Source organism: Bos indicus x Bos taurus, chromosome 13 (genome assembly GCF_003369695.1).
Source record: "Bos indicus x Bos taurus breed Angus x Brahman F1 hybrid chromosome 13, Bos_hybrid_MaternalHap_v2.0, whole genome shotgun sequence".
Taxonomy (NCBI): Eukaryota; Metazoa; Chordata; class Mammalia; order Artiodactyla; family Bovidae; genus Bos; species Bos indicus x Bos taurus.
In genome coordinates this window covers 13,485,381-13,507,208 of record NC_040088.1, presented here as the reverse complement: position 1 = coordinate 13,507,208, position 21,828 = coordinate 13,485,381, and the positions used below count along the sequence as shown (strand labels likewise).

General features: G+C 58.3%; 1 protein-coding gene across 7 annotated transcripts; it reads left to right on the top strand.

Annotated features, from left to right (window-relative positions):
- The first annotated feature begins 2,108 nt into the window (after positions 1-2,108).
- LPIN3 (lipin 3) lies at positions 2,109-21,467 on the top strand. Of its 7 annotated transcripts, XM_027558532.1 has the most exons (22): positions 2,109-2,292; positions 2,380-2,492; positions 7,323-7,471; positions 7,552-7,745; positions 8,939-9,034; positions 9,207-9,472; positions 9,674-9,757; positions 11,086-11,206; positions 11,374-11,716; positions 12,840-12,939; positions 13,071-13,231; positions 13,593-13,686; positions 13,757-13,826; positions 15,699-15,791; positions 15,868-15,911; positions 16,633-16,771; positions 18,124-18,272; positions 18,476-18,562; positions 18,998-19,150; positions 19,360-19,474; positions 19,570-19,673; positions 19,912-21,467. In XM_027558532.1, exons 4-22 carry the CDS (start codon positions 7,554-7,556, stop codon positions 20,054-20,056), a joined length of 2,556 nt encoding a protein of 851 aa, XP_027414333.1. In that variant the 5' UTR covers positions 2,109-2,292; positions 2,380-2,492; positions 7,323-7,471; positions 7,552-7,553; the 3' UTR covers positions 20,057-21,467. The 7 variants fall into 7 exon arrangements, with proteins under 7 accessions (XP_027414333.1, XP_027414332.1, XP_027414335.1 ...); XM_027558531.1 differs by having other exon boundaries at positions 2,109-2,492; XM_027558534.1 differs by lacking the exons at positions 2,109-2,292; positions 2,380-2,492 and adding an exon at positions 3,138-3,319 and having other exon boundaries at positions 9,677-9,757.
- Positions 21,468-21,828: the final 361 nt, after the last annotated feature.

Below are 21,828 nucleotides of genomic sequence, written 5' to 3'. Positions count from 1 at the left end.
CAGCATGTTGCCTATATTTAGTAGGTGCTCAATAAGTGTTTGCAACTGCTACAGGGAATGGACAGGAGACATGCCAGGCAGGGAAAACATGAGCAGGGGCAGAGATGGGAAAGAGCCCAAGCAGGGCAGCTGGCCTGGCAGGAAAGCCAGGCCCAGCACAGTAGCCCTGGAGTCCAAGCTTGTCTCTGGAAGCAGTTGGGAGCCACACACAGTTCTGGAGCAGGGCAGTGACAGGTGGAAGCTGCATGTGGCAGCACTGAGCAGGAGGCCAGTGCAAGCTCCATGTGCTGAGCACTCCTTGGCTGTTTGACCAGTCAGATTTAGCAAGTAAAAATCAAGGAGATACCATTAAATTTGAATTTCAGATGCCAATGAATAACTGTTGAGTATAATGTGTCAGTTGCTCAGTCGTGTCCGACTCTTTGGGACCCCGACTGTAGCCTGCCAGACTCCTCCGTCCATGGAATTCTCCAAGCAAGAATACTGGAGTGGGTAGCCATTCCCTTCTCCAGAGGATCTTCGCAACCCAGGGATTGAACCCAGTTCTCCCACCTTGCAGGCAGATTCTTTAGCATCTGAGCCATCAGGGAAGCCCCTCAAATTTAATTGGTCATCCTGTATTTTTATTTGCTAAACCTGATCACGCTGGCCAGACACCGTCTGCCGCCCAACTCACAAGTCCGTATCTGGAGGGAGTCAGTGCGGGTTTCTCTGCCTCCCTTTCCACCTTCAGCGAGGCCAGACCACCAGGAGTGGTTGAGGAGCCCACTCCTGCAGCCAGTCTTGCTGCCCATGGCAAGGGGTCACAGCTGCAGGCCTGGGTGAGTGGGTCCTCATGGCACTTCAGGCTGGGTTCACCCAGCAAGAAAGCAGTGGGGTGCAGTGAATAATCACCGGGTCTGTGACAAAGCGCATACGGCTACCAAGATCCACAGAGAAGGAAGTGCCCCCCTGCACTGACGGGTTACTCAAAAGACAAACAGTGGCATACCCCCACCCACCACCACCGCTTGAGGACACTGAGGGAGAGGAGAAAACTGCCTCTATCCTTAACCCCAGAAGTGGGCAAACACAAGCATTCACGCTGCTTGCGTGCTCAAAGGATGCCTCAGAGACGGTGGGTGATGCAAACCGCAAGCTAGAACAGGGTGGTCCCTGCCTTGTTCAGCTCAGCTGGGTGTTAGGACAAGTCATACTACCCGAGGCTGCCTCTGTCTTCCCCCACCTCCAGAAGCATCAAATCCCAGATGATTCATCTCTCCGGAAACAAGCTTGTCGGAAATTCAATTTCTGCAACAATCTTTGTATCAACTTATTTCTCTAACAAAGAACAATGAAAACAATGTGTGCTCCATTTTTTAAAAAATGTGCTAAACACTGTTGAACCCCTAGTATGTGCCCTGCTCTGTGGTCAGTGTTTTATTTCGCTCTGTAGTTCCCAGCCTTGGCAGCACATTACAATCACCCGGAGAGTTGTTGTTTTTTAATTCTCGCACCCCAGGCATCAGTATTTGCCAAGGGCACAGAGATTTCAGTGTGCGACCAAGGTTGAGAACCACTGATTCAGTTCATCCTGTTTAATCCAATGCAATCCTACAAGGTAGATTTTTATCTCCATCTTGCAGATGAGGAAATTGAGGCTCCCAGAGGTAGAATTACTGTGCTATCTGTAGCCACAACCCCTGTTCTCTCTCCTCTCTTCCCTCCCAGACTCCCTTGAAGGATTTCTGAAGTTTCCAGGGTTTCCCTGCTGAATATAGAGTTTATATACAGTGCTTCCACAGACATGTTTGTGGCATGACTCTGCCCTCTGGCCACCCGAAATAGCTCTGCTCCCACCCGGGCTCTTCTGAGATACCAGCAGACACAGCCCGGTTTCAGGACTGACACCAAATGACTTTTGCTAAACCTAGAACAGCTGAGGTCCTTCCAGCCAGGTCCTGCCATCTCGAGTCACAGAACAACAGCGGCCACCTCTCGATCCCCACCGGCTAGTACTTTCTTAGCCTGACTCTTTGCCATTGAGTCCCATTCCTCCCAGCTTTTCCTGGGTTTCCTCTGCCTTTACAGCAAACTCCTTCACCTGCTGACCTTTCTCAGAGCATCTTCATGGGCCGTCCATCCTCACAGGTTGTCGGAGACGTCTTTGGTCCAGGACAAGTCACGAACCACAGATGCCCAAGCCCCCGGCCCGCGGCTTGCGGGTCCATGGATGCTTCAAATCTTCGCGCACCTGGACTTCCAGCTCGGCGAGAAAGCTGGTCATCGCCTGCCCTCTGCTGGCCGATGGAGGTATTGACCCCACTTCCGCTCCACCAGGGTTGCATAGGCGGGATGGAATGAAGAGCGGGCATTTATTGAGTTCCTGCTGTATTTCAGGACTGAACTGGACGCTGGGGTGTAAGCATGAACGCGACCTGCTCTCACGGAATTCCAAGATACAGACCATAACATCAAATTCAAGCGAATATGAAATTATAGCTGTGGGCCATGTGAGTGAATAATACGAGGATCCGATCCAGCCTTGGAGGAGGGTCGGGGGGATGTTGGAGGTGGGATTAGGAACTCCAAGCTGCCCCTAAGAGGGGACTTTCGAGCGCCTGATGCTTCACAAAGTCATTTCAGGTCATCTCGAAAATCCTGCAAGGGCGGGGGCGCTATCCCCATAAAGCAGAAAGCGGGGTCAGATGGGGGAAAGAATTTACCAAAGTCGCACAGCGAGCTAGGAGCAAAGCCAGGCAGGCTTAAGTCGGCTCGATTCCAAAGTCCTGGCTTTTCCGCGGTTCCCGGGGCTGGGGTGGTGGCGGGCCACGGGGATGGTCCCTCGGGGAGCACTAGGGCGCGGGGCGGGGCAGGGCGGGCTGGAGCCCGGGGGCGGGGCCTGGAACTCGGGGGGCGGGGCGGACTGGAGCCCGGAGGCGGGGCGGACTGGAGCCCGGGGGAGCGGGGTGGACTGGGGCCCAGGAGCCAGGCCTGGAGCTCGGGGAGCGGGGCGGGCTGGAGCTTGGGGGCGGGGCGGACTGGATCCGGGGGGCGGGGCCTGGAGTCGGCCCCGCCCCGGACACTGTAGGTGAAAGGGCGCCCTTGGGCGTGGGGATCGGGCAGGGCGGGCCTCCCTGGTGGGTGGAGTCCAGACGGATTGGGACCTGCAGAGGCCGCCCTTAGCTCGTGGAAGGGGCGGAACCGGGATCTCGCCCAGTCCTAGAGGAGCCGGAAGTGGCTAGGGAGTGCGGGTCCGGAGACACTTTACCTGCTGACCCTGTGCCCTCAGGTAGAAGCGGCGCTCCGGGATCCCGGAGTCCAGTGGGCAGCTCCCCAGGTAGGGCCCAAACAGGGCCGGAGATGAGGTCCCCGTCCCCCGCCCCACCCGGCCCCGCCCATCTGCCCTGCCATCTGACCCTCATTCCTTCCCGATCCGGGCCCGACTCCCTCTCCAGATATCCGAAGGGAACTCCGGGGTGGTGGAGCCGGGCCTCACTTCATCCCTCTCCCTCCGGGGAGGGAGCGCCTCCGGGGTCCCGGGACATCCAGAATGGGGGATCGGGAGAGAATGAGATATAAAAACCTCTCTGGGGGAAAGTTTCACCACCACCACCACCCCCAGCTTCACCCCTCAGGCAGACTGTGACGCTAGGGAAGACACCCACCCTCTCTGGTACTGAGTGTCCTCAGTTGCAAGACAAGGTCTGACCCTTGCCCCGCCGGCCCTGAGACTGGGCAGGTCAGAGGCAGCAGCTGTGAAGGCAGCTAGGGATCCTGGGTGGAATTGTCTCTCTTGCACAGCTGGAGCAGGGCTGACCCTCCGACACCCTCTGGTCCTAGACAGAGCACTACACGCCACCATCCCTGAATCTGGGAGCCCAGAAAGGCTGAGGGCTGACACCCATGGCAGCTTGTTCTGCCTTCCCTGTGGTGGGGTTGTGTGCAGGCCTGGTGGGGTGGGGTGGCATGTAGATGTTTGTGGACTCTGAGGCCTGGGCACCCTGGCCTCAGCTTTCTGAGGCCTGCAGAAACCTGCCACTCAGCTTTCTCCTATCCCAGCAGCTCTCAGCTGGGGGCAGTTTTGTCCCCCAGGGGACATTTGACAAAGTTTGGAGACAGTTTGGTTGTCAGCAAGGCCACCATTTGCAGGGCCTTGAATGCCAAGTTAAGTCTGAACTGTCAACTCAGGGCCGGGGCCATGCATTGGAGTCTGACCTGTCCTGCCCTCAGCACCAGCCTGAGTGAGTGAGGACAGTCACGATTCCGAAAACAGTGCTGCAACTGACAGGTGGTGTGGCTGGGCGTTCAGTGCCTGCCGCTGCTTTATACCAATTATGTCATGACTTACCCAGGCATCCCTGTGTTATTCCCATTTAGGAGGCTGCGGCTGAGGCTCAAAGAGATGAAGTGACTTGCCCAGGGTCACAGCTAGTAAGGGTCAGAGAGACAGTCTGGTGCCTTAAACCACACTGCCTGCTGCCCCCCAGGATCTGCGCATTGGTCACAAAGCCTTGATCTAGGACAGCAGGAAAGAGGGGGCCAGATGAGCAGGAAATTGGGGAATAGGATTCAGAGGCCTTGGGAGGGAGGGGTAGCCATGAGTCCTTAGAGGAATTAAGCTAACCAAGTTCCCAGGGGAAGGGGACATATTTGGTTTTAGACCTGTGAGTTTGAGGGTAAAGGGGAGTATAGGGGAGCCAAGCAGAGCTCTCCTCCATCCAGAGCAGACCAAGGAGGCAGAGCTGGTCCCGGAGACAGGAGGTGTCTTCAGGAATGGGTACAGGTAGAGGGAAGGGAGCCCAGGGCTTGACTCACAAGGCTCTCCCCCTCCCCTCCAAAATACTGAGCAGACAGAGGTGGGACATCCACTTGTGAGCGGGGGAGCAAGGAGAGGAATGAATTCTAGGCTCCCATGACATTAGAGCTGAGAAGGTCTGAGAAATCCAGGCCGAGTTTCATAGAAGGGGAAACTGAGGCCAGCAAGTTACTTGCCAGACCACATCCCATGAGTGGATCAGAGTAAGACCCGGCTCCCCCCTCTGCCACTGAGCTTTCTCCTATCCCAGCGGCTCTCAGCTGGGGGCAGTTTTGCCCCCCAGGGGACATTTGACAAAGTTTGGAGACAGTTTGGTTGTCAGGAGGGAGGGTGCCACTTGGCATCTAGTGGGTAGACCAGGAATGCTGCTAAACATCTTACAAGCCGCCCGCCAACCCCACAACAAAGAATTATCCAGCCCCAAACAGCAGTGGTGGTAAAGTTGAGAAACCCAGGAGCAGGTGGAGCTGAGCCTATCTCCTCCGCCCCTTCCCCGCCCACCCACCACCGACTCTTCTGCTCTGTGCAGGGCAGAACGTTGCCCCCACTCCCGGGGTGCCCCTCTCCTGCTTTTGCTCCTTAAAAAAAAAAATTGTATATACTTATTTATTTTTGGCTGTGCTGGGTCTTCCTTGCCGCGAAGGCTTTCTCTAGCTTCGAGTGGGCTCTACTTTTCATTGCGGTGCGTGGGCTTCTCATAGCGGTGACTTCTCTCTTTGCAGTGCCCGGGCTCTCGGGTTCACGTGGTTGCAGCTCCTGGGCTCTAGAGCGCTGACTCAGTCATTGTGATGCATGGGCTTAGTTGCTCCACAGCATGTGAGATCTTCCCGGATCAGGGATCGAACCTATATCCCCTGCATTGCCAGGTGACAATGCAGGATTCTTAACTGCTGGACTCTTTGCCGCTGAGGAAGCCAATGCTTGCTGCTTTAATATTCCTAGAAGCTTCTGGAGTCTTCTCTGTTTTCCTGGGCTCAGTGATCTAAAGCCCTGCCCACCACATGTCTCTCTTTGTCAGTGGGTCTCCCATATTCGTACTGTAGTGTTAAGGATGGAGAAACCAAAGTGGGAGTTTTCACCTACCACGCAGCAGGCGTGCCTTGCAGGTAAAAGATGTGTTCAATTTGAGTGACATTTTAGAGGAGTCCAAAGAGTTTCATTTTATCCCAATTTCTCACTTTAGCAATTCTCATAGGACTTTATCTTTGTGAAGCTCTCTGTTTCTAACTAGCTCCCAGGTGATGCTGGGCTCTGGAGCAGCACATTTGGGATTTTAGTGAGGCATTACAGGGCTGTGCAAAGAGGGCGGCCCTCTTTGTAGATGACTGTGGTGTGGTTTGGGGACCACGGAAGGGAAGGAACCATGGTATGGAATCAGGAAACCAGGATATGAGTCATCACTCCCTCCCCCCATCTATAGCCTGCTAGCTTCATAGGGTTCAGATAAGTCACTCGACTTGTTTGACAGGTGATCTTGCATGGCAGGTCTGCCTAGAGGATGCAGGATCAGAAGGAAGTGCCCTGTGAAGGTGGGATGGTTTGGGTCCCGGCAGCCAGAAGGGTATAGCCCACTGCCATTGGCCATCAGGGAAGGGGTGATGAGCTGAAGCTGGTGGGGCGGGCACCGGGCCAGCGTGGAGGTGGTTCTCATTATGGCCCTGGCTCTTCTCCGCAGCTGCTATGGCTCCTGCCTCTGGCTGACCCAGCTCTGGCTGGTGTGAGAGCTGGAGGGACCAGTTTAGCTGAAAGAAGAAGGAACAGCTGTGATAGGCCAGGGGCCAGCCCAAGGCCTGAATGTGGGTCTGAGGAGTGGGGTCAGGGCTGAGAACTATGACTACAGACACTGGGATCAGGTTGTGGCTATGAATGGGCTTCCCACATGTCCCAGGGAAACTGGGAAGAATTTGGGAGTTTGGGCTGTAAATTTCGTAGTTTGGGCCCAGCTGTGAGGGATGCCTTACTGTAAGCATCTGAGAACTGAGCAAAGCCTTGGGTACCAGGGTTACCTCCACCCTTGGCCCCCTACACATTAGCCACAATGGCCCTGCAAGGTCCCTTTTACTCCTAGGACCAGGAGGCAGCAAGCAACCCATTTCTCAGATGGGAAAACTGAGGTCCCCTTCTCCCCCTCTGCCTGGGACTGTCCCGTGTGACCCATGGGGGCCCTGGGCCTGATCTGCCATGAGGCTGGCCCCTCACTGTACCCTAACTTGGGGTGCCTCCCCTCTCCCTGCCTCCACAGTCAGGCCATCCCAGAGGTTCACACCAAGGGCTCTGCAAACACCCAGGCCTGGGAGCGAATCCTGGCTCCTCTCCTGACGAGTGGTGAGATCATGGACAAGTCACTCCGCCTCTCTGAGCCTGGCTTGTCTGTAAACAGGGATAATGACCTGCTCGGCCTGCCTGGCGGGTTGTCGTAAAGACGACAGGAGCCCTGCCACTGAGCACTGTGGTCATGATTACTCATGGCATTTAGAGGCTCGCGGCGCCCTGAATGGCCTTACCCGGTGCCCCGATTTGACAGAAGTGAGCATTGCACTTGGAGAAGGGAAGCAGCCCCACGGCCGGCTGGGATCAGAACCCACGTCTACAGGCGCGCCTCCCAGCCCATCACGGCTGCGCGTCTGCGGAGGCACTCCGAGGACCACCAGGACCACACGCCGGAAGCCTGAGGTAGGTCCCGGGGGGTCAGGCTGCGGGGCCTTCCCCAAAAGGGGGGTGGGCCCAGCACCTCCACTTTTTCCCCGGCACAGCCATGAACTACATGGGGCAGCTGGCGGAGACCGTGTTCGGTACGGTGAAGGGCCTATACCGGGGCCTGAACCCGGCCACGCTGAGCGGGGGCATCGACGTGCTGGTGGTGAGGCAGGTGGACGGCTCCTTCCGATGCTCGCCTTTCCACGTGCGCTTTGGCAAGCTGGGCGTCCTGCGCTCGCGGGAGAAGGTGGTGAGTGTTGGCCAGGAGAGGGGCCCCCCGGGGTGGGGGGTGGGCTCTGGGAGCCAGGACAGGACCCAGACCTCCCTGGGGTGGCAGTACATCCTCTGGGCAGGCTTCCCTTCTTTTGTATTTTCTTGGGGTTGGATTGGGGCTTCTGGTCCGGTAGGGTCCCTGCTTTCTCCTGCAAGCAGCATATCAGGGCAGGCTTCTGTAGTGGGGCCATTAGACTGGCTTCAGCTTCCTGAGACCTACCTGTGTGCTCCTGGTAAGTCACTGCACCTGTGTGAGTGGGTACATTCTCGTCTCCCTGATGATGAACTCGGAGCTCACTGGGGACAGGTAGGCGGAGTTACTCACAAGTTAGTTCCTTCCCCTTAGGAGACCAGCTCCGTCTTTACGGGGCTCAGACAAACATGACAGATTTTTATTTACACCGAGTTCTGGTCTGGTGAGCCCAGACCCCCTTCACAATAGGGTGACTTTCCCAAATCCTAATAGGAGAGTGTAACCTTTCAGGAGATGGTGTAGCTGACTGGTTAAGGGCTTGGGTTGTGGCCTCAGACTTTCTGAGTTCATAGCCTCACTTGGCTACTTCCCAGAAAATTACTTAACCCCTCTGAGCCTCATTTTCCTCATCTGTAAAGTGGGGATGATGATGGGAGCTATGGCCAGGGGTGGTTGTGAAGGTTAAATGAGATGGTCTGTATAACACACTCTAGAGAGTGCCCAGGAAAGGGTCATTATTAACACTGTTCATGTCATGCACAACTGTTCGGGTGTGCTCCTGGATGTTGGGACCCACCAGTGACAAGATGGATCATGTTCTGGGACTTCCCTGGTGGTCCAGGGGTTAAGACTCCATCCTTCCAGTGCAGGGATGTGGGTTTAATCCCTGGTCAGGGAACAAAGATCCCACGTGCCACATGGGGTGGCCAAAAAATCATGTTCTTGTGCTGGTGGGCTGTGGGAGAGACAGGAACACAAAAACCAAGGCATGAACAAGAATATTGAGATGGTGAGCAGATACCCTCAGAGTGGGGATCGGGGCCCCCAAGGTGGGGAGGGAAGAGAGAGGTCCAGAAAGTGCAGTGCGCTGGGACAGCAGGCAGCCTGTGTCCCAGGACCAGCCTGGAGGCCAGTGGACAAGCGGTGGGAGTGGAGGACGACAGCGGGGACCCCCGCTCCACCACGCCCCGTTACAGGTGGACATCGAGATCAACGGGGAGCCGGTGGACCTGCACATGAAGCTGGGGGACAGCGGGGAGGCCTTCTTTGTCCAGGAGCTGGAGAGCGATGAAGTGAGCGCATCTTCACTGGTGACCCTCTGGGCAGGGCCTGGGGTTTGGGGCTGCCTTACCTCCGTGAGGAGCTCGGAAGCCAGCAAGTCACAGGGCCATGCGAGCGCCGCCCCGTCCAGCCTCCAGGCCTGTTTTCCCACCCGCTTAGCCCTGCCCCTGCTTTGCTCCACAGGAAGACGTGCCTCCCCGCCTATGCACATCACCCATCCCTTGGGGGGGCCTGGCGGGGTTCCCTTCGGACTCCCAGCTGGGCACCACCAGCGAGCCTGACGCCAGCATCGCGGGCATGGCCTCCAGTGGGCGGAAGAAGAAACGGCGCAGGAGGAAAACCAAGCGGAAGGAGGGCACGGTGGCAGCCGATTCTAGTTCAGAGGAGCTGGAGGCGGGCGCTGAGAGTGAGCCATCCCTGCTGGAAAAGCCAAGGCCGGAGCCCCCAGGGTATGTACGGGGCTGAGGGTGTGGGCACGCCACCTGGGCTTCAAGCTCAGTTTCCTCTGGCAATGCTGTGTGACCCTGGGCCAGGTCCTTGACCTCTCTGGGCTTTCGTTGCTTTACTTCCTCGGTGATGTCCAGGCTTCCATGCCCTGCCCAGGGTACCTGTCCTGTCAGTGACCGTTTATTCCCCCGTGGCCCCCTCAGCAGCATCCAGCCAGAAGGGGAGTCCCCTCCGGAGCCCAAAGACATCTACCCCTACTCTGACGGCGAGTGGCACCCCCAGGCCAGGTGAGCGTCCAGGAGGGCTACAGGCAGAGACTCAAAGCCAAGGCCCCTGAGAGGGGTCTCCATGTACATTTTGCCGATGAGTAATGATACAGAACATATTTATTGCATCTACCACCCTGTATATCTTTTGTGTAAAGTGTTGATATTCAACTGTCTTGCCCATTTGTTTTTTTATTGCAGTAAAATACACATGGGACTTCCCTGGTGGTCTAGTAGTTAAGACTAACTACTAGTTAAACTGGAGAAGGCAATGGCACCCCACTCCAGTGCTCTTGCCTGGAGACTCCCATGGACAGAGGAGCCTGGAAGGCTGCAGTCCATGGGGTCGCTGAGGGTCGGACATGACTGAGCGGCTTCACTTTCACTTTTCACTTTCATGCATTGGAGAAGGAAATGGCAACCCACTCCAGTGTTCTTGCCTGGAGAATCCCAGGGACAGGGGAGCCTGATGGGCTGCCGTCTCTGGGGTCGCACAGAGTCAGACACGACTGAAGTGACTTAGCTGCAGCAGCAGCAGTAGTTAAGACTCCACACTTCCAAGGCTGGGGGCATGGGTTTGATCCCTGATTGGGGAACTAGGATCCCACATGCTGCATGGTACAGCCAAAAAGTTGAAAAGAAAAAACATAGAGAATTTATCATTTTAACCATTTTAAATAATTCCCTGGTGGCTCAAGCGGTAAAGAATCTGCCTGCAATGCAGGAGACCTGGATTCTATCCCTGGGTCAGGAAGATCCCCTGGAGAAGGGAATGGCTACCCACTCTAGTATTCTTGCCTGGAGAATCCCATGGACAGAAGAGCCTGGCAGACTAAAGTACATGGGGTCGGACACGACTGAGCAACTAACTCATCGTCAGCCATTTTAAGGGACACAGTTCAGTGGCATTTAGTATACTCACGGTATTGTAGAACCATCACCCACCTCGAGTTCTAAAGCCTTTTCACACCCTTAACGGAACCCCTAAACCCATTAAGAAGTCACAACCTGGGACTTGCCTGGTGCCCCAGTGGTTAAGACTCTATACATCCAACGCAGGGAGTGTGGGTTGAATCCCTGCTTGGGGAAGTAAGATCTCACATGGCACACGGCCCAAGAAAAAGAAATCACAGCTTTGCCCATTGTTGTTTTCTCTTTTTTAAACTGGATTGCCTTCTTATTGTTGATTTACAGGAGTTCTTTATATATTTATATATTCTTTATATATTCTAGATCCAACACAGGTACAAATCCATGTTACACACACACAAAAAAACGTTCCCAGGCTGGAGAGGGTGGCAGGGGGCGGCCGGCTGGCTTTGGGGCCCCTGAGTTCTTGCTTCCTGCAGCCTCTCACCAGGTGAGCTAACATCTCCCAAGAGTGACTCGGAGCTGGAACTGCGGACCCCCGAACCCAGTCCCCTGAGAGCGGAGTCCCACATGCAGTGGGCCTGGGGGAGGCTGCCGAAGGTGAGTCCCCTCTGTGTCAGCCCCCCAGCCTTACCTCTTAGAGGCTCCATGGCCCCTGCGGGTCAGGACTGGAGTGACTGAGACTTGGCCTGCCTCCCTGAGGCCTTGCAGGGTGTGAGAAGCAGGCCCTTCCCTGTCCCCATCGTGCCCCGTCTGTTTGATTGAAGGTGGGCAAAGCTGAGTGGCCCGAGTCCTCGGTGGTCGCTGATGCCAGCTCCAGGACAGCCTCTCCGCCTCAGGGGGCGCCCAGCACCCCCTCCACCTCTGTGATTGGTGTGGACCCTCCGGGACTCCCAACCCTGCAGAGAGGGGCTGGCACTGACCTTCTTCAGCCTGACACGGAGGCGCCCGCTCTGGCGGGTCCCCCTCTTTCTGCCCCTGAGAGGGAGGAAACCAAAACTCAGAGTTCTGGGGACGCGGGGCCCCGTCCTCCATCCAAATCCTGGAGCTGGGCTGCTTTGGAAGACCCCGCTCACACCCGGAAGCCGGAGGGGGTCTCCCAGAGAAAAGGTGAGTGATGGCCGGACCCCTCCCACTGCTTCCCTGGCCTCAGGTTATCATCCCCTGAGTGGACTCCGGGACTTCAGGCACATCTAAGCACCTACTGTGTGCACTGTGTCTGGCCCAGCCCTCCTTGTGGGACTCACAGTCCCATGGCGCAGACAGGTGACACAGGCGTAAAGCAGGGAGAGTGTAACGTGGTACATACCAGACAGAATCATTGGTTGGGATGGGAGCTATTTAAATCATGGGACTGGGGAAGGCCTGTCTGAGCAGGTGATGCCTGAGCTGAGACATGGGCCATAAGGATCCAGCCAAGTAAGGACCAGGGGAAGAGAATTCTAGGCAGAGGCAACAGCATGGCAATGAGGAGGGAGAGAGGTTTCGTGTCTAGGAACCGAGGCAGATGGTGTTTCTTAAGCGAGGCCAGGGAGAGTGTTAAGAGAGGAAATTGGCTCCTAAGCTGTCCACATGGGTAGTCACTGGCTACAAGTGCCTATTTAAATTAAAAGTGAAAGTGAAAGTAAAAGTGTCAGTCGCTCAGTCGTGTCCGACTCTTTGCAACCCCGTAGACTGTACCCCGCCAGGCTCCTCTGTCCATGGAGTTCTCCAGGCAAGAATACTGGAGTGGGAAACCCATTCCCTTCTCCAGGGGATCTTCCTGACCCAGGGATTGAACCGTGGTCTCCTGCACTGCAGGCCGATTCTTTACCGTCTGAGCCACCAGGGAATCCCCAAATTAAAATTAATTGAAATGAAGTAACACTTGGAGGCCTTCCCTGGTGATCCAGTGGTACAGACTCCCCACTTCCACTGCAGGGGCAAGGACTCAGTCCCTGTTTGGGGAACTAAGATCCCACACGCCCTGTGGCGCGGCCAAAAAAAAAAAAATTAAATAAGACTTAAAATTCCATTTCTTCATCAGGCCGTGTTTACTTATACCCCACAACGTCGTGTGGTCAGGAGCTACCGTAGTGCACAGCGCAGGCCTGGGACCTTTCCAGCCTTACAGAGGGTTAACCCTGGGCCAGACAGCGCCACCTTGTGGTGCTCGGGGGTAGGGGACGCAGAGTGCTCCCAAGAGTCCACCTCGCTGGGTTAGGCCGACAGATGCCCCCGCCTCTCCCGCCAGGTTCCCTGAAAAGAAGCCAGCACCTGGGCCCCAGTGACATCTACCTGGATGACCTGCCCTCCCTGGACTCTGAGAACGCAGCCCTTTACTTCCCCCAGAGGTGCCCGGGTTCTGGACTCCAGGGTGTCTTGGGATCGAGGCCCGTGGGGACAGGGGTCGGCTAGCAGGGGCCAGGCCCTCCTCCCAGCTGCCGCCTCCTATTCACGTCCCTGTTGGTCCTTTCGTCCCCAGCAACAGTGGGCTGGGGGCCGGGAAGTGGAGTGCACCGGACAGCCTGAAGCCCCTGGGGGACTGCAACCCCGAGCAGGAGCCAGAGCCCATTGCGGACACAGCAGACGCAGTGGCGCTGTCCCTCTGCGGGGGCCTGGCCGACAGCAGGGACGTCTCCGTGGGTATGCTCGGCGGTGGCCCCTGCCCTCCCGAAGACTGAGCCCAGGGGGCAGGAGAAGGGAGGGCAGACCCTCGAGGGTGGGCAGCGGAGGTGTGCGTGAGGCTTCATGGAGCCCACCCTCGGCCAGCAAGTGCTGGGCGTCCCCAAGACCCCATGGGGCCAATGTTAAGTGACACGGAGCTGTGACTCCAGGATGGCCTGGGGTGGGACCAGCAGATGCCGGAGCCCTGGGGAGCCAGGAGCCCTGCTCTGGTCAAGCTGCAGGAGGCCCCAGGGGCAGAGATGGGGCAGCCGGGAGGGGCGGGGACAGTGGGTCAGACGGGACATCAGCCTCACCTCTCACTTTCTGCCTCTGCGCCCAGAGAAGTTCAGCCAGCACCTGGTCTCCTACGAGGACCTCGCCCAAAACCCCGGCCTCCTAGACGACCCGAACCTGGTGGTGAAGATCAACAAGCAGTGGGTACTGGGACTGGGCCGCTGGGTCGCCCCTTCCTCCACAGCCCTGACACCCCATCTATCTCTGCAGGCATTATAACTGGGCTGTAGCTGCCCCCATGATCCTGTCCCTGCAAGCCTTTCAGAAAAACCTGCCCAAGGTAATGGTTGGAGCTCCCCCCAGATCTCCTGGGGGAAGTGGCCATAGCCTTGGGGGAGGGGCCCCTTGGCAAGGAAGGGGAGGGTGGGCAGAGATGGGCCTGGGGCTGATGGACGGCAGGACCCACTCGGGGAGGAGAGACTCAGGCTCCCTGAAGCCTTGCCCCAGGCGGTGTAGCCGAAGCACCCCCCTTTCCCTGGCTTCCTGCCATGGCTAAGTCCATTTGGAATGGATTTCGACTTCAGAGGAATTCAGGGCAAACCAGAAGCAACAGGGACGTGTCTTCAGCAGGAGCTTTTTGGATCTGAGAGACAGTCTTGGGAGGTGGAGGTCCCACACCTCACCTTCCCCGGAGACCCTCTCCAGGCTGGGCTTGGGGTTTTGCTTTATCAGCACACAGTTGTTGAGTACCTACTATGTGCTGGGCCTGCACCAGGGAGAGTCACGCCCTCATAGGGAGATACTGAACCAGAAACTCAGTCAAATGAGTATACAGTTCAACTGTGAGAAGTGGGAAGCAGTCTGGGGTCCTTTGAGAGCCTCCAGCAGGGGTTTTGCTGACATCTGAAGGGTGAGTAAACGAGGGTGGGGAACAGCCTGTGCAGATGCTCAGAAGTGGAAGATCCAGTCTCTGTAGTCCCTCCCAGAACTTCCACTCCTCACAGGGCTAACCTGCACCCAGCCCTTCTGCCCCTTAGGAGCCATCCAGGGCCCCACCCTGTCTGGCCCATCCTTATTAGCTTGGTTAGGCTTGCCCGAATGACCTGATGTTGACAGCGGGTGCCTCCCATTGGTGCCCCTCAGCTCTGCCCTCTGGTTGGCTGTAGGTCTAAGCTGGGACCCCAGAGCCTGTGGGAAGGGAGAGGGTCTCCCCCGCCCCCGCCCCCCCCCCCCCCCCCCCCGCTTGGCTCTCCTCACCTTAACCCAGACAAACTGAGGACAAACTTAGGAGAAGCTCCACCAGCCCAAGTGGTGGGCACTAAGTCCCTTAAGTCGTGCCCAACTCTGCGCAACCCCATTGACTATAACCCGCCAGGCTCCTCTGTCATGGGATTCTCCAGGCAAGAATACTAGAGTGGATTGTCATGCCCTCCTCCAGGAGATCTCCCCGACCCAGGGAGAGATCGAACCCGCAGCTCTTACGTCTCCTGTATTGGCAGGCTGGTTCTTTACCACTAGCGGCACCTGGGAAGCCCCAGCCTCTTCCCTGCCCAGGTGGACACCCTGGCACTTGTCCTCCTGACTTGGGTTCTCCATTCTGTATTTGCAGGAAGCTGATGAGTCTCCTAGGTGGGCCTGGGCTGAGCTATCCCTAGGATTACCTAGCACAAACAGAATCAGATATTTTCACAGGGTCGTGCTTTCCCCACCAGACAATGATGGGTCACGTGTACAGAGAAGGAGGCTGCTCAGGGGATAGATCACTAACCTTAGGAATTGCCCACGTTGGTCTTGGAGGTTGAGGGTGGTATTGACTAGAGACTGTCCCTGCCGCCACTTGGTGGCATCATGCAGGGAGAACCAGATCTTGAGAAACTCCCAAAGCACTGCCTTTGGCCACTAGAGTAGGGCTGATGGTAGTAGATCTTGATTCATGAGATCTGGAGGCCAGGCCAAGGCTGGGCTAGAGCTGGGGGATCAGCTCTAGCTGGGGTGGGGTGGAGGCAGGCAGAAGGGGCCTTTGTTCTCCCACGCTTATCTCCTAGAGTCATTGCCCAAGATGGGGGTGAGTAGGCTTCTTTAGCCTCCACATGTAGATAGCACCTTGCTCTAGGGTCAGCCCCAGATTCTGGGGTCATGGGGGTCGCCCGGGCAAGGTAAGGTGGGTTTGTGGGGGCAGGAGAAAATGCCAGTGGGCTTCCTCTGCCCACAGAGCACTGTGGACAAGCTGGAGAAGGAGAAGATGCCCCGGAAGGGAGGCCGGTGGTGGTTTTCCTGGCGACGCAGGGATTTCCCGGCCAAGGAGGTGGGTGATCATGGTCCCAGGGTGGGCCCGCGTGGGCAGTGGGCGGGAGTTCACTAGATGGATATTCCCCCCACAGTGCAGCGCCCAGAGGGAGAAAACCGCAGTGCGGGAGCAGCGGGGGTAAGTTGGATCTCGTGGCTGGGGCTCTGCAGCTGGAGCAGGAGCTGGGGAGGATGGCCGTGGGGGGCGGGTAGAGCCAGCACCCCTCCCCTGCCGTGGGTCTTTGTCATTCCACAATCACTTCTACACCCCTTCCTCTTCCTGGGACATGTCCCCATTTCACAGGTGGGAAAACCTACATACACCAAAGGTCTCACAGCCAGGAAGTGGCAGAGCTGGAAGGGGTACCCAGAAAACCACCCCAGACAAGGGGCTACCTTATGAAGGAGTGGGGCATCCTGTCTCCCGCAGGGGCCAGCTGACCTTGCTTCCTTTTCTCATGTCTGAAGTGGCCCAGTGTCCAAGGCTGGGTTGGGGGGTGGGGGGCGGTTATCAAGGATGGGCTGACTGCTCCTGCGGCAGGTGGGATTGGCCAGGACAGAGTTCTCAGTTCACCATCTCCGAAGCAGGTACCAGAATCCTGACCATGGAGAGCACCCTGGGGGCTGGGCGCCCTGCGTCTCCTCTCCGGCTCTGTGGAGTCACCCTTTTGGGTGGAGACCCCCCTGGCCTGCGTACTGGTGCCTGCCACCACCCGTTAAGTGGGCGGCCCCTAGAGGGAGGGGTCCCTAGAGGTGCAGGGACATGTGGCAGGCTTCCTGTGACCTGGGTGAGGGGTGGGCGCATACAGGAGGGAAAGCCTTGCCTGGGGGAAGTGGCTTGAGAGCTGGTCCACCCGCAGGGAGAAGACAGAAGCCCTGAGCAGCGAGGACGACACCCTGGACAGCCCCGTCATCCTGGAGGCCCCCTCCCCGCCCCCATCGCCCCCAGCCCACGCCCGTGCCTACAAGAAGTCCCTCCGCCTCTCCTCCAGTCAGATCGTAAGTGTGTGCAGGTGTGGGGGAGGCGGGGCTGCGAGAACTGTGTTCCCAGGGCCCTTAGGGCACGACTGTAAAACAGCTTGTGTTCACCGAAGCCCAGAATCCATCCCCCAGCATCTGCCATCCTCCCCTGGGGATGCCTGTCTGTGCCACTTCTTCACATGCCAGCCCTTTTTTTTTTTTTTTAAGTTGAGTATTAGAGAAATGTGAGAGGTAAAGACACCCCAAGTGACAGAAAACTCTGAAAATGTCCCTTTTCAAGCCAAGTCTTGAAATGTCCCTTTTCAAGCCAAGTCTGACCTTGACCTCCCCAAAAGGACAAGAAACTGGTGGGTTAGTAACACCGTTCTCTGGCAGCCACCTCGCAGGGGCATCTCAGCCAGGACTGCTTCCCACCCCTGGACAAAGGCAGGGAGAAGACAAGCCCATTCTTTGGTGGACACTCTGGCTAGAAAAGCCCCCTCTTATGTATAGAATCTTAAAATAACCTGCAGGGACTTCCCTGGTGGTGGTCCAGGGGTTAAGGCTTTGCACTTTCAATGCAGGAGGCACAGGTTTGATCCCTGGTAGCGGAACTAACATCCCACCTACCCTGCAGCATGGCCAAAAGCAATTAAAAAGAAAAAAAATGTCCCTGTAGTGGGTTGGCTGGCTCTGGGTCTGCCTTTGGAAGCTACAGGAAATCAAACTCTGATGACAGCCTCTCAAAGACTCTGGTAACCCTAGGCCCCCAAGTCACACCCTAGAGTCACTGTGGCTCCTGTAACAAGAATGTTTTTTTCCCAAGTGTGACTCTGGCCAGGGAGGTGCCCAGCAGGGTCTGGCCAGCCTGGTACAGAGTAGCTGCTATCTGTGTGGTTCTCAGGGGCGCACACCCAGCTTGGGGATCAGCCAGGTCACAAGCTGTGACCGATTCTTCTCTTTGGACCAAGGGCAGGGCTAGGTCTCTCTTCGGGGGGAGATGTCACAGGTACCCTAGCCTCAGGCAGGGGACTGCCGGTGAAGATCCCCTCAGTGCCCACTCCACGGAGTGGGGTGTCTCCGCCCAGAGCAGTGTCGGCCCCGAGGCTGACGTGAGAAACCTGGACGGGGGTCACGGGCCAGGCTTGGTCCATGAGCTTCATCTCAAAGCTCCCGTGCCCGGCGCTGTACGGGCCCCACCAGCAGCCCCTCGAGTCCTCCTTGTGGCCACCTTCTGCCTACATGGCTGCCTCTGATGCATTCAGGAAGGTTCCTGAGTTGGGAGGAGCAGGAGAAAGAGGCCTGTGGAGGGGCAAGGCCACATGTGGGGGTGGGTGGTGGAAGGACAGTGTCCGGCTGAGCCACGGCCCCCCTCCCCCGTCCGACTCCAGCGGCGCCTGAACCTGCAAGAAGGTGCCAACGACGTGGTCTTCAGTGTGACCACCCAGTACCAGGGCACCTGCCGCTGCAGGGCCACCATCTACCTGTGGAAGTGGGACGACAAGGTGGTCATCTCCGATATTGACGGCACCATCACCAAGTGAGGCGGGGTCAGCCGTGGGCCGGGAGGGCCTGGGGACTCGCCTCCCTCTGTGCTAGGGGACGGGGTGAGAGAGAGAGGGGCCCACCCTCCCAGTGGGCTATTGGGGGGTGGGGGTGGGAGTCCACTGGGCCACACCCCCTGAGCTGGAGGGTCACGTGGGACTGTCTCCGAGTAACTGGGTACTTACTCTGTGGGTCTAGGTCGGACGCTCTGGGCCACATTCTGCCCCAACTGGGGAAAGACTGGACACATCAGGGCATCACCAGTCTCTACCACAAAATCCACCTGTGAGTGCCTGGGCTGGGCAGGGCCCCAGGGAGGGAGTGACAAGATGTCTGAGGCCACCCTGGCCTCCACCTCTGGAAGCCAGGCTTGGGGACCCAGGGCAAAGGAGGAGCCTGGGGCAGGTCCCTGGAGTGGGGAGACCTGTTGGCCCTCAGCTCTGTGAAAGGCTCATCTCGTGGGGCCGGGCCCAGGGCCTGAGTCTACCTGCTGGCCTTCCTGCCGTAGATGAAGCCTACAGACTGGCCCGAGTTCTCGCCTCGGGCCTGGGTCCACCTGGGCCTCGGGACTCTGTGCGTGTCCCTTCTCCCTCCCGGGCCTGGCTCAGCTGCTGTCCTAAGCCCCTCCAGGCAGAGGCGCCAGAGTTGCGCTTAAGCCGATCGTAGCCACGAAGACGAGGTGGGTTGGGCCGGTCTTTTGATTCCGCGTCTCACCCGCAGAAACGGGTACAAGTTCCTGTACTGCTCGGCACGGGCCATCGGCATGGCCAACCTCACCAAGGGGTACCTGCAGTGGGTGAGCGAGAGGGGCTGTGGCCTCCCTAAGGGCCCCATCTTGCTGTCCCCCAGCAGCCTCTTCTCTGCCCTGCACAGGTAACTGCCCCGCGGGACGCAAGCCCACCACTGGGGCGGGGCAGGGCAGGGAGGGGAGGTATGCAGGCCCACCGCCAGCCTGGGCCCGGCTGGGCCAGTGTCAGGCCTCGCTTGGGCATCTGCTGGGTCAGACCCTGCAGCCGTCCCCTGACCCTGCTCATCCGGTCGCGCGCTAACCCCCTCCCTGCCCACGGCCCCGGCTGCCGCAGGGAGGTGATAGAGAGGAAGCCGGAGGTGTTCAAGATCGCCTGCCTGAGCGATGTCCAGCAGCTCTTTCTGCCCCAGGAACAGCCCTTCTATGCCGCCTTTGGGAACAGGCCCAATGTGAGTGTCCCCTCCTTGGGGAGCAGGGGACGCTGAGCTACCGGCTCTACCCTTCCCGGCCTTCTGACCCCCTGACCCCTCCTCGTCTCCCGTAGGATGTCACTGCCTACCGGCAGGTCGGCCTGCCTGCCTGCCGCATCTTCACAGTCAACCCCCGGGGAGAGCTCAGCCAGGAGCTGATAAAGAACCACAAGTCCACGTGAGGGCCTGCCACGTGCCCCCATGCCCCAGCCCTCTCCCCAGGGCCCAGTGCCACCTACCTACCTGCCCCTGGGGACCACCCCCCTTCCCTCCCAGCCCCAGGTCCAGGGCTCCCAGGCAGAACGCAAGGTGTCCACATGCGGTGATGGAGACCTGCACCTCTGCCAGGTCCAGGGCTCCCAGGCAGAACGCAAGGTCTCCCCTGCCGTGATGGGGACCTGCTCCTCTGCCCGCAGGTACGAGCGGCTCAGCGAGGTGGTGGAGCTCCTCTTCCCGCCTGTGGCCCGCGGCCCCAGCACAGACCTGGCCCACCCTGAATACAGCAACTTCTGCTACTGGCGGGAGCCGCTGGCCCCCGTGGACCTCGACGCCTTGGCCTGAGCCTGCCTCCGGCTGCCCGCCGACCATGGCCCAGCCCAGAACTGACTGTGTGTCCCAGGGCGTGGGGGTCGTAAAGCCAGATGCCCACTTGGCCAACCTGCTGAAGGGGAGGAGGGGGGCTGCGAGCTGGCCGTGGCCTCACCTGTCCCCGGGTCTTGGCCAGCTGAGCTACGGTGAGGGGGCAAGGGGGCCGCTGCTCCAGGCCTCGGCGTGGCCCTGCCCTGTAGCCAGGAAATGATTGGGTCCTTGCAGAGGTTCTCTACACCCTTGATGTCTCTTTCCCTCTTCACCTGGGACCCGGGTTCAACTCCTGACAGGACAGAGATGAGAGAGGCCCCTCTGAGGCTTGAGGCCTGTACGCCCAGGAGAGGGGCCAACCATCCAGGGAATAAATTGTCTTCCAGCCCTCCTGAGGAGCCTGCACTGTGCCCTCTGAAGCGAGATCCTCCGTAGCCCCGGCCCCTTCCCACAGCTCTAGAGCCAGCCAGACGTCACTGCGGTCCCCCGCTGGTACCCTGGCGTCTCAGCCCATCCAGACCCCAGAGGCACTAGGACCCCCCTCCCCAGCCTCTGGGGAGGGAGATGCCATACACCCGGCCCCTCCCCGCACCTCCATGGAGGACACAGCCCTAGACTCTGCCAGGGCAGGCAGGGGATGACCTGCCTGGCCCGCTCCCCACACCCCCGCCCCCGCCAGCCCTTGCTGGTCATTTCACCACCCACATGAGTTTCTGTCTGAGGGGCTGTGGGAAGCAGGGCCGACACCCCACTGCCGCCATCCCTCCCACCGCCTTTGGGGAAGAAAGGACCTTTAGACGGGCTAAAAGCTTTAATCCAGGCTTGCCCTACCCACCCCCCCCCACCACCCCCCCAGGACCAAAGTGGAGGGCAGAACCCCAAATGTCAGGAAGGTAGAAGGCGGGGCTGCGAGCTAACCGGGGGCACCCAGGCCCCCCTGGGGGAACCGAGGCCGGAAGCCTCAGCGGGGTGTGTGAGCCAGACAAACGCTTGTGTTCTCATGCTGTCATACCTGAATTTCTCACCCCGTTGTGAATATCCGCGCAGGGCTGGGGTTTTCCAAGGATGTCGGAAACTAGGCCTGGAGCCCTTGCTCTCCAGCCGTGGCCTCCTGCCCAGGGTCTGGCCTCATTCGGGCCATGACGTACATGAGGGCTGCCCTCCGGAGGGAGGCTCTAACCTGGGGTGGGTGGCGGATTTTCCCCCAAATGGAAAGCAGGGGACCAAGCGGGGACCAGAGTACCCTAGAAATGTCTTTGGGGAAGGGAAGGCAAAAAAGGATAAATTACAGTGGGAGGGGCCTCCAAACATCCTTTCCGCCAGGAAAACACAGCTGCCTAAGCCCTCACCTTGGGGGAGGATCAGAAGGAATAAAGAGTCCTCTTGCCGAGTCCTTGTGTTTCCATTCTGTCCTGAAGGAGCCAGGGGGTGGGCGGTGGAAACCTCTAGTCCTCGGTTCAGAAACAGTATCCATGAAGCTGCCAGGTAGGAGGACCGTGCCAACGGGCACCGCCTTCCTGAAGAAACTGAGGCCAGATGGCCGAGAAGAGAAGCCAAAGGGACAGGGTGGCCAGAAGCCTCCGCGGGCCTGGAGCTGTCGTCACTGAGCCAAGGGAGCCGCAGAGACCATGGTCTGAGCAGAGACCTGGAGGTCTGTGCGCAGGTGCCGGCCAGGGCGTCTGCAGAACACTTTGCAGACTAGATGCTGAGGTCTCAGGGCCACCCTGGCCTTGAGGCATGAAGTACCAGCTTTG

Excerpts from the sequence above, each read along its gene's own strand:
- LPIN3 (XM_027558532.1), top strand. The coding sequence starts at position 7,554 with ATGAACTACATGGGGCAGCTGGCGGAGACCGTGTTCGGTACGGTGAAG. Across the intron at positions 15,792-15,867 it reads GGGATTTCCCGGCCAAGGAG|TGCAGCGCCCAGAGGGAGAA; the intron begins GTGGGTGATCAT and ends TTCCCCCCACAG. Across the intron at positions 19,475-19,569 it reads CCTTTGGGAACAGGCCCAAT|GATGTCACTGCCTACCGGCA; the intron begins GTGAGTGTCCCC and ends CGTCTCCCGTAG.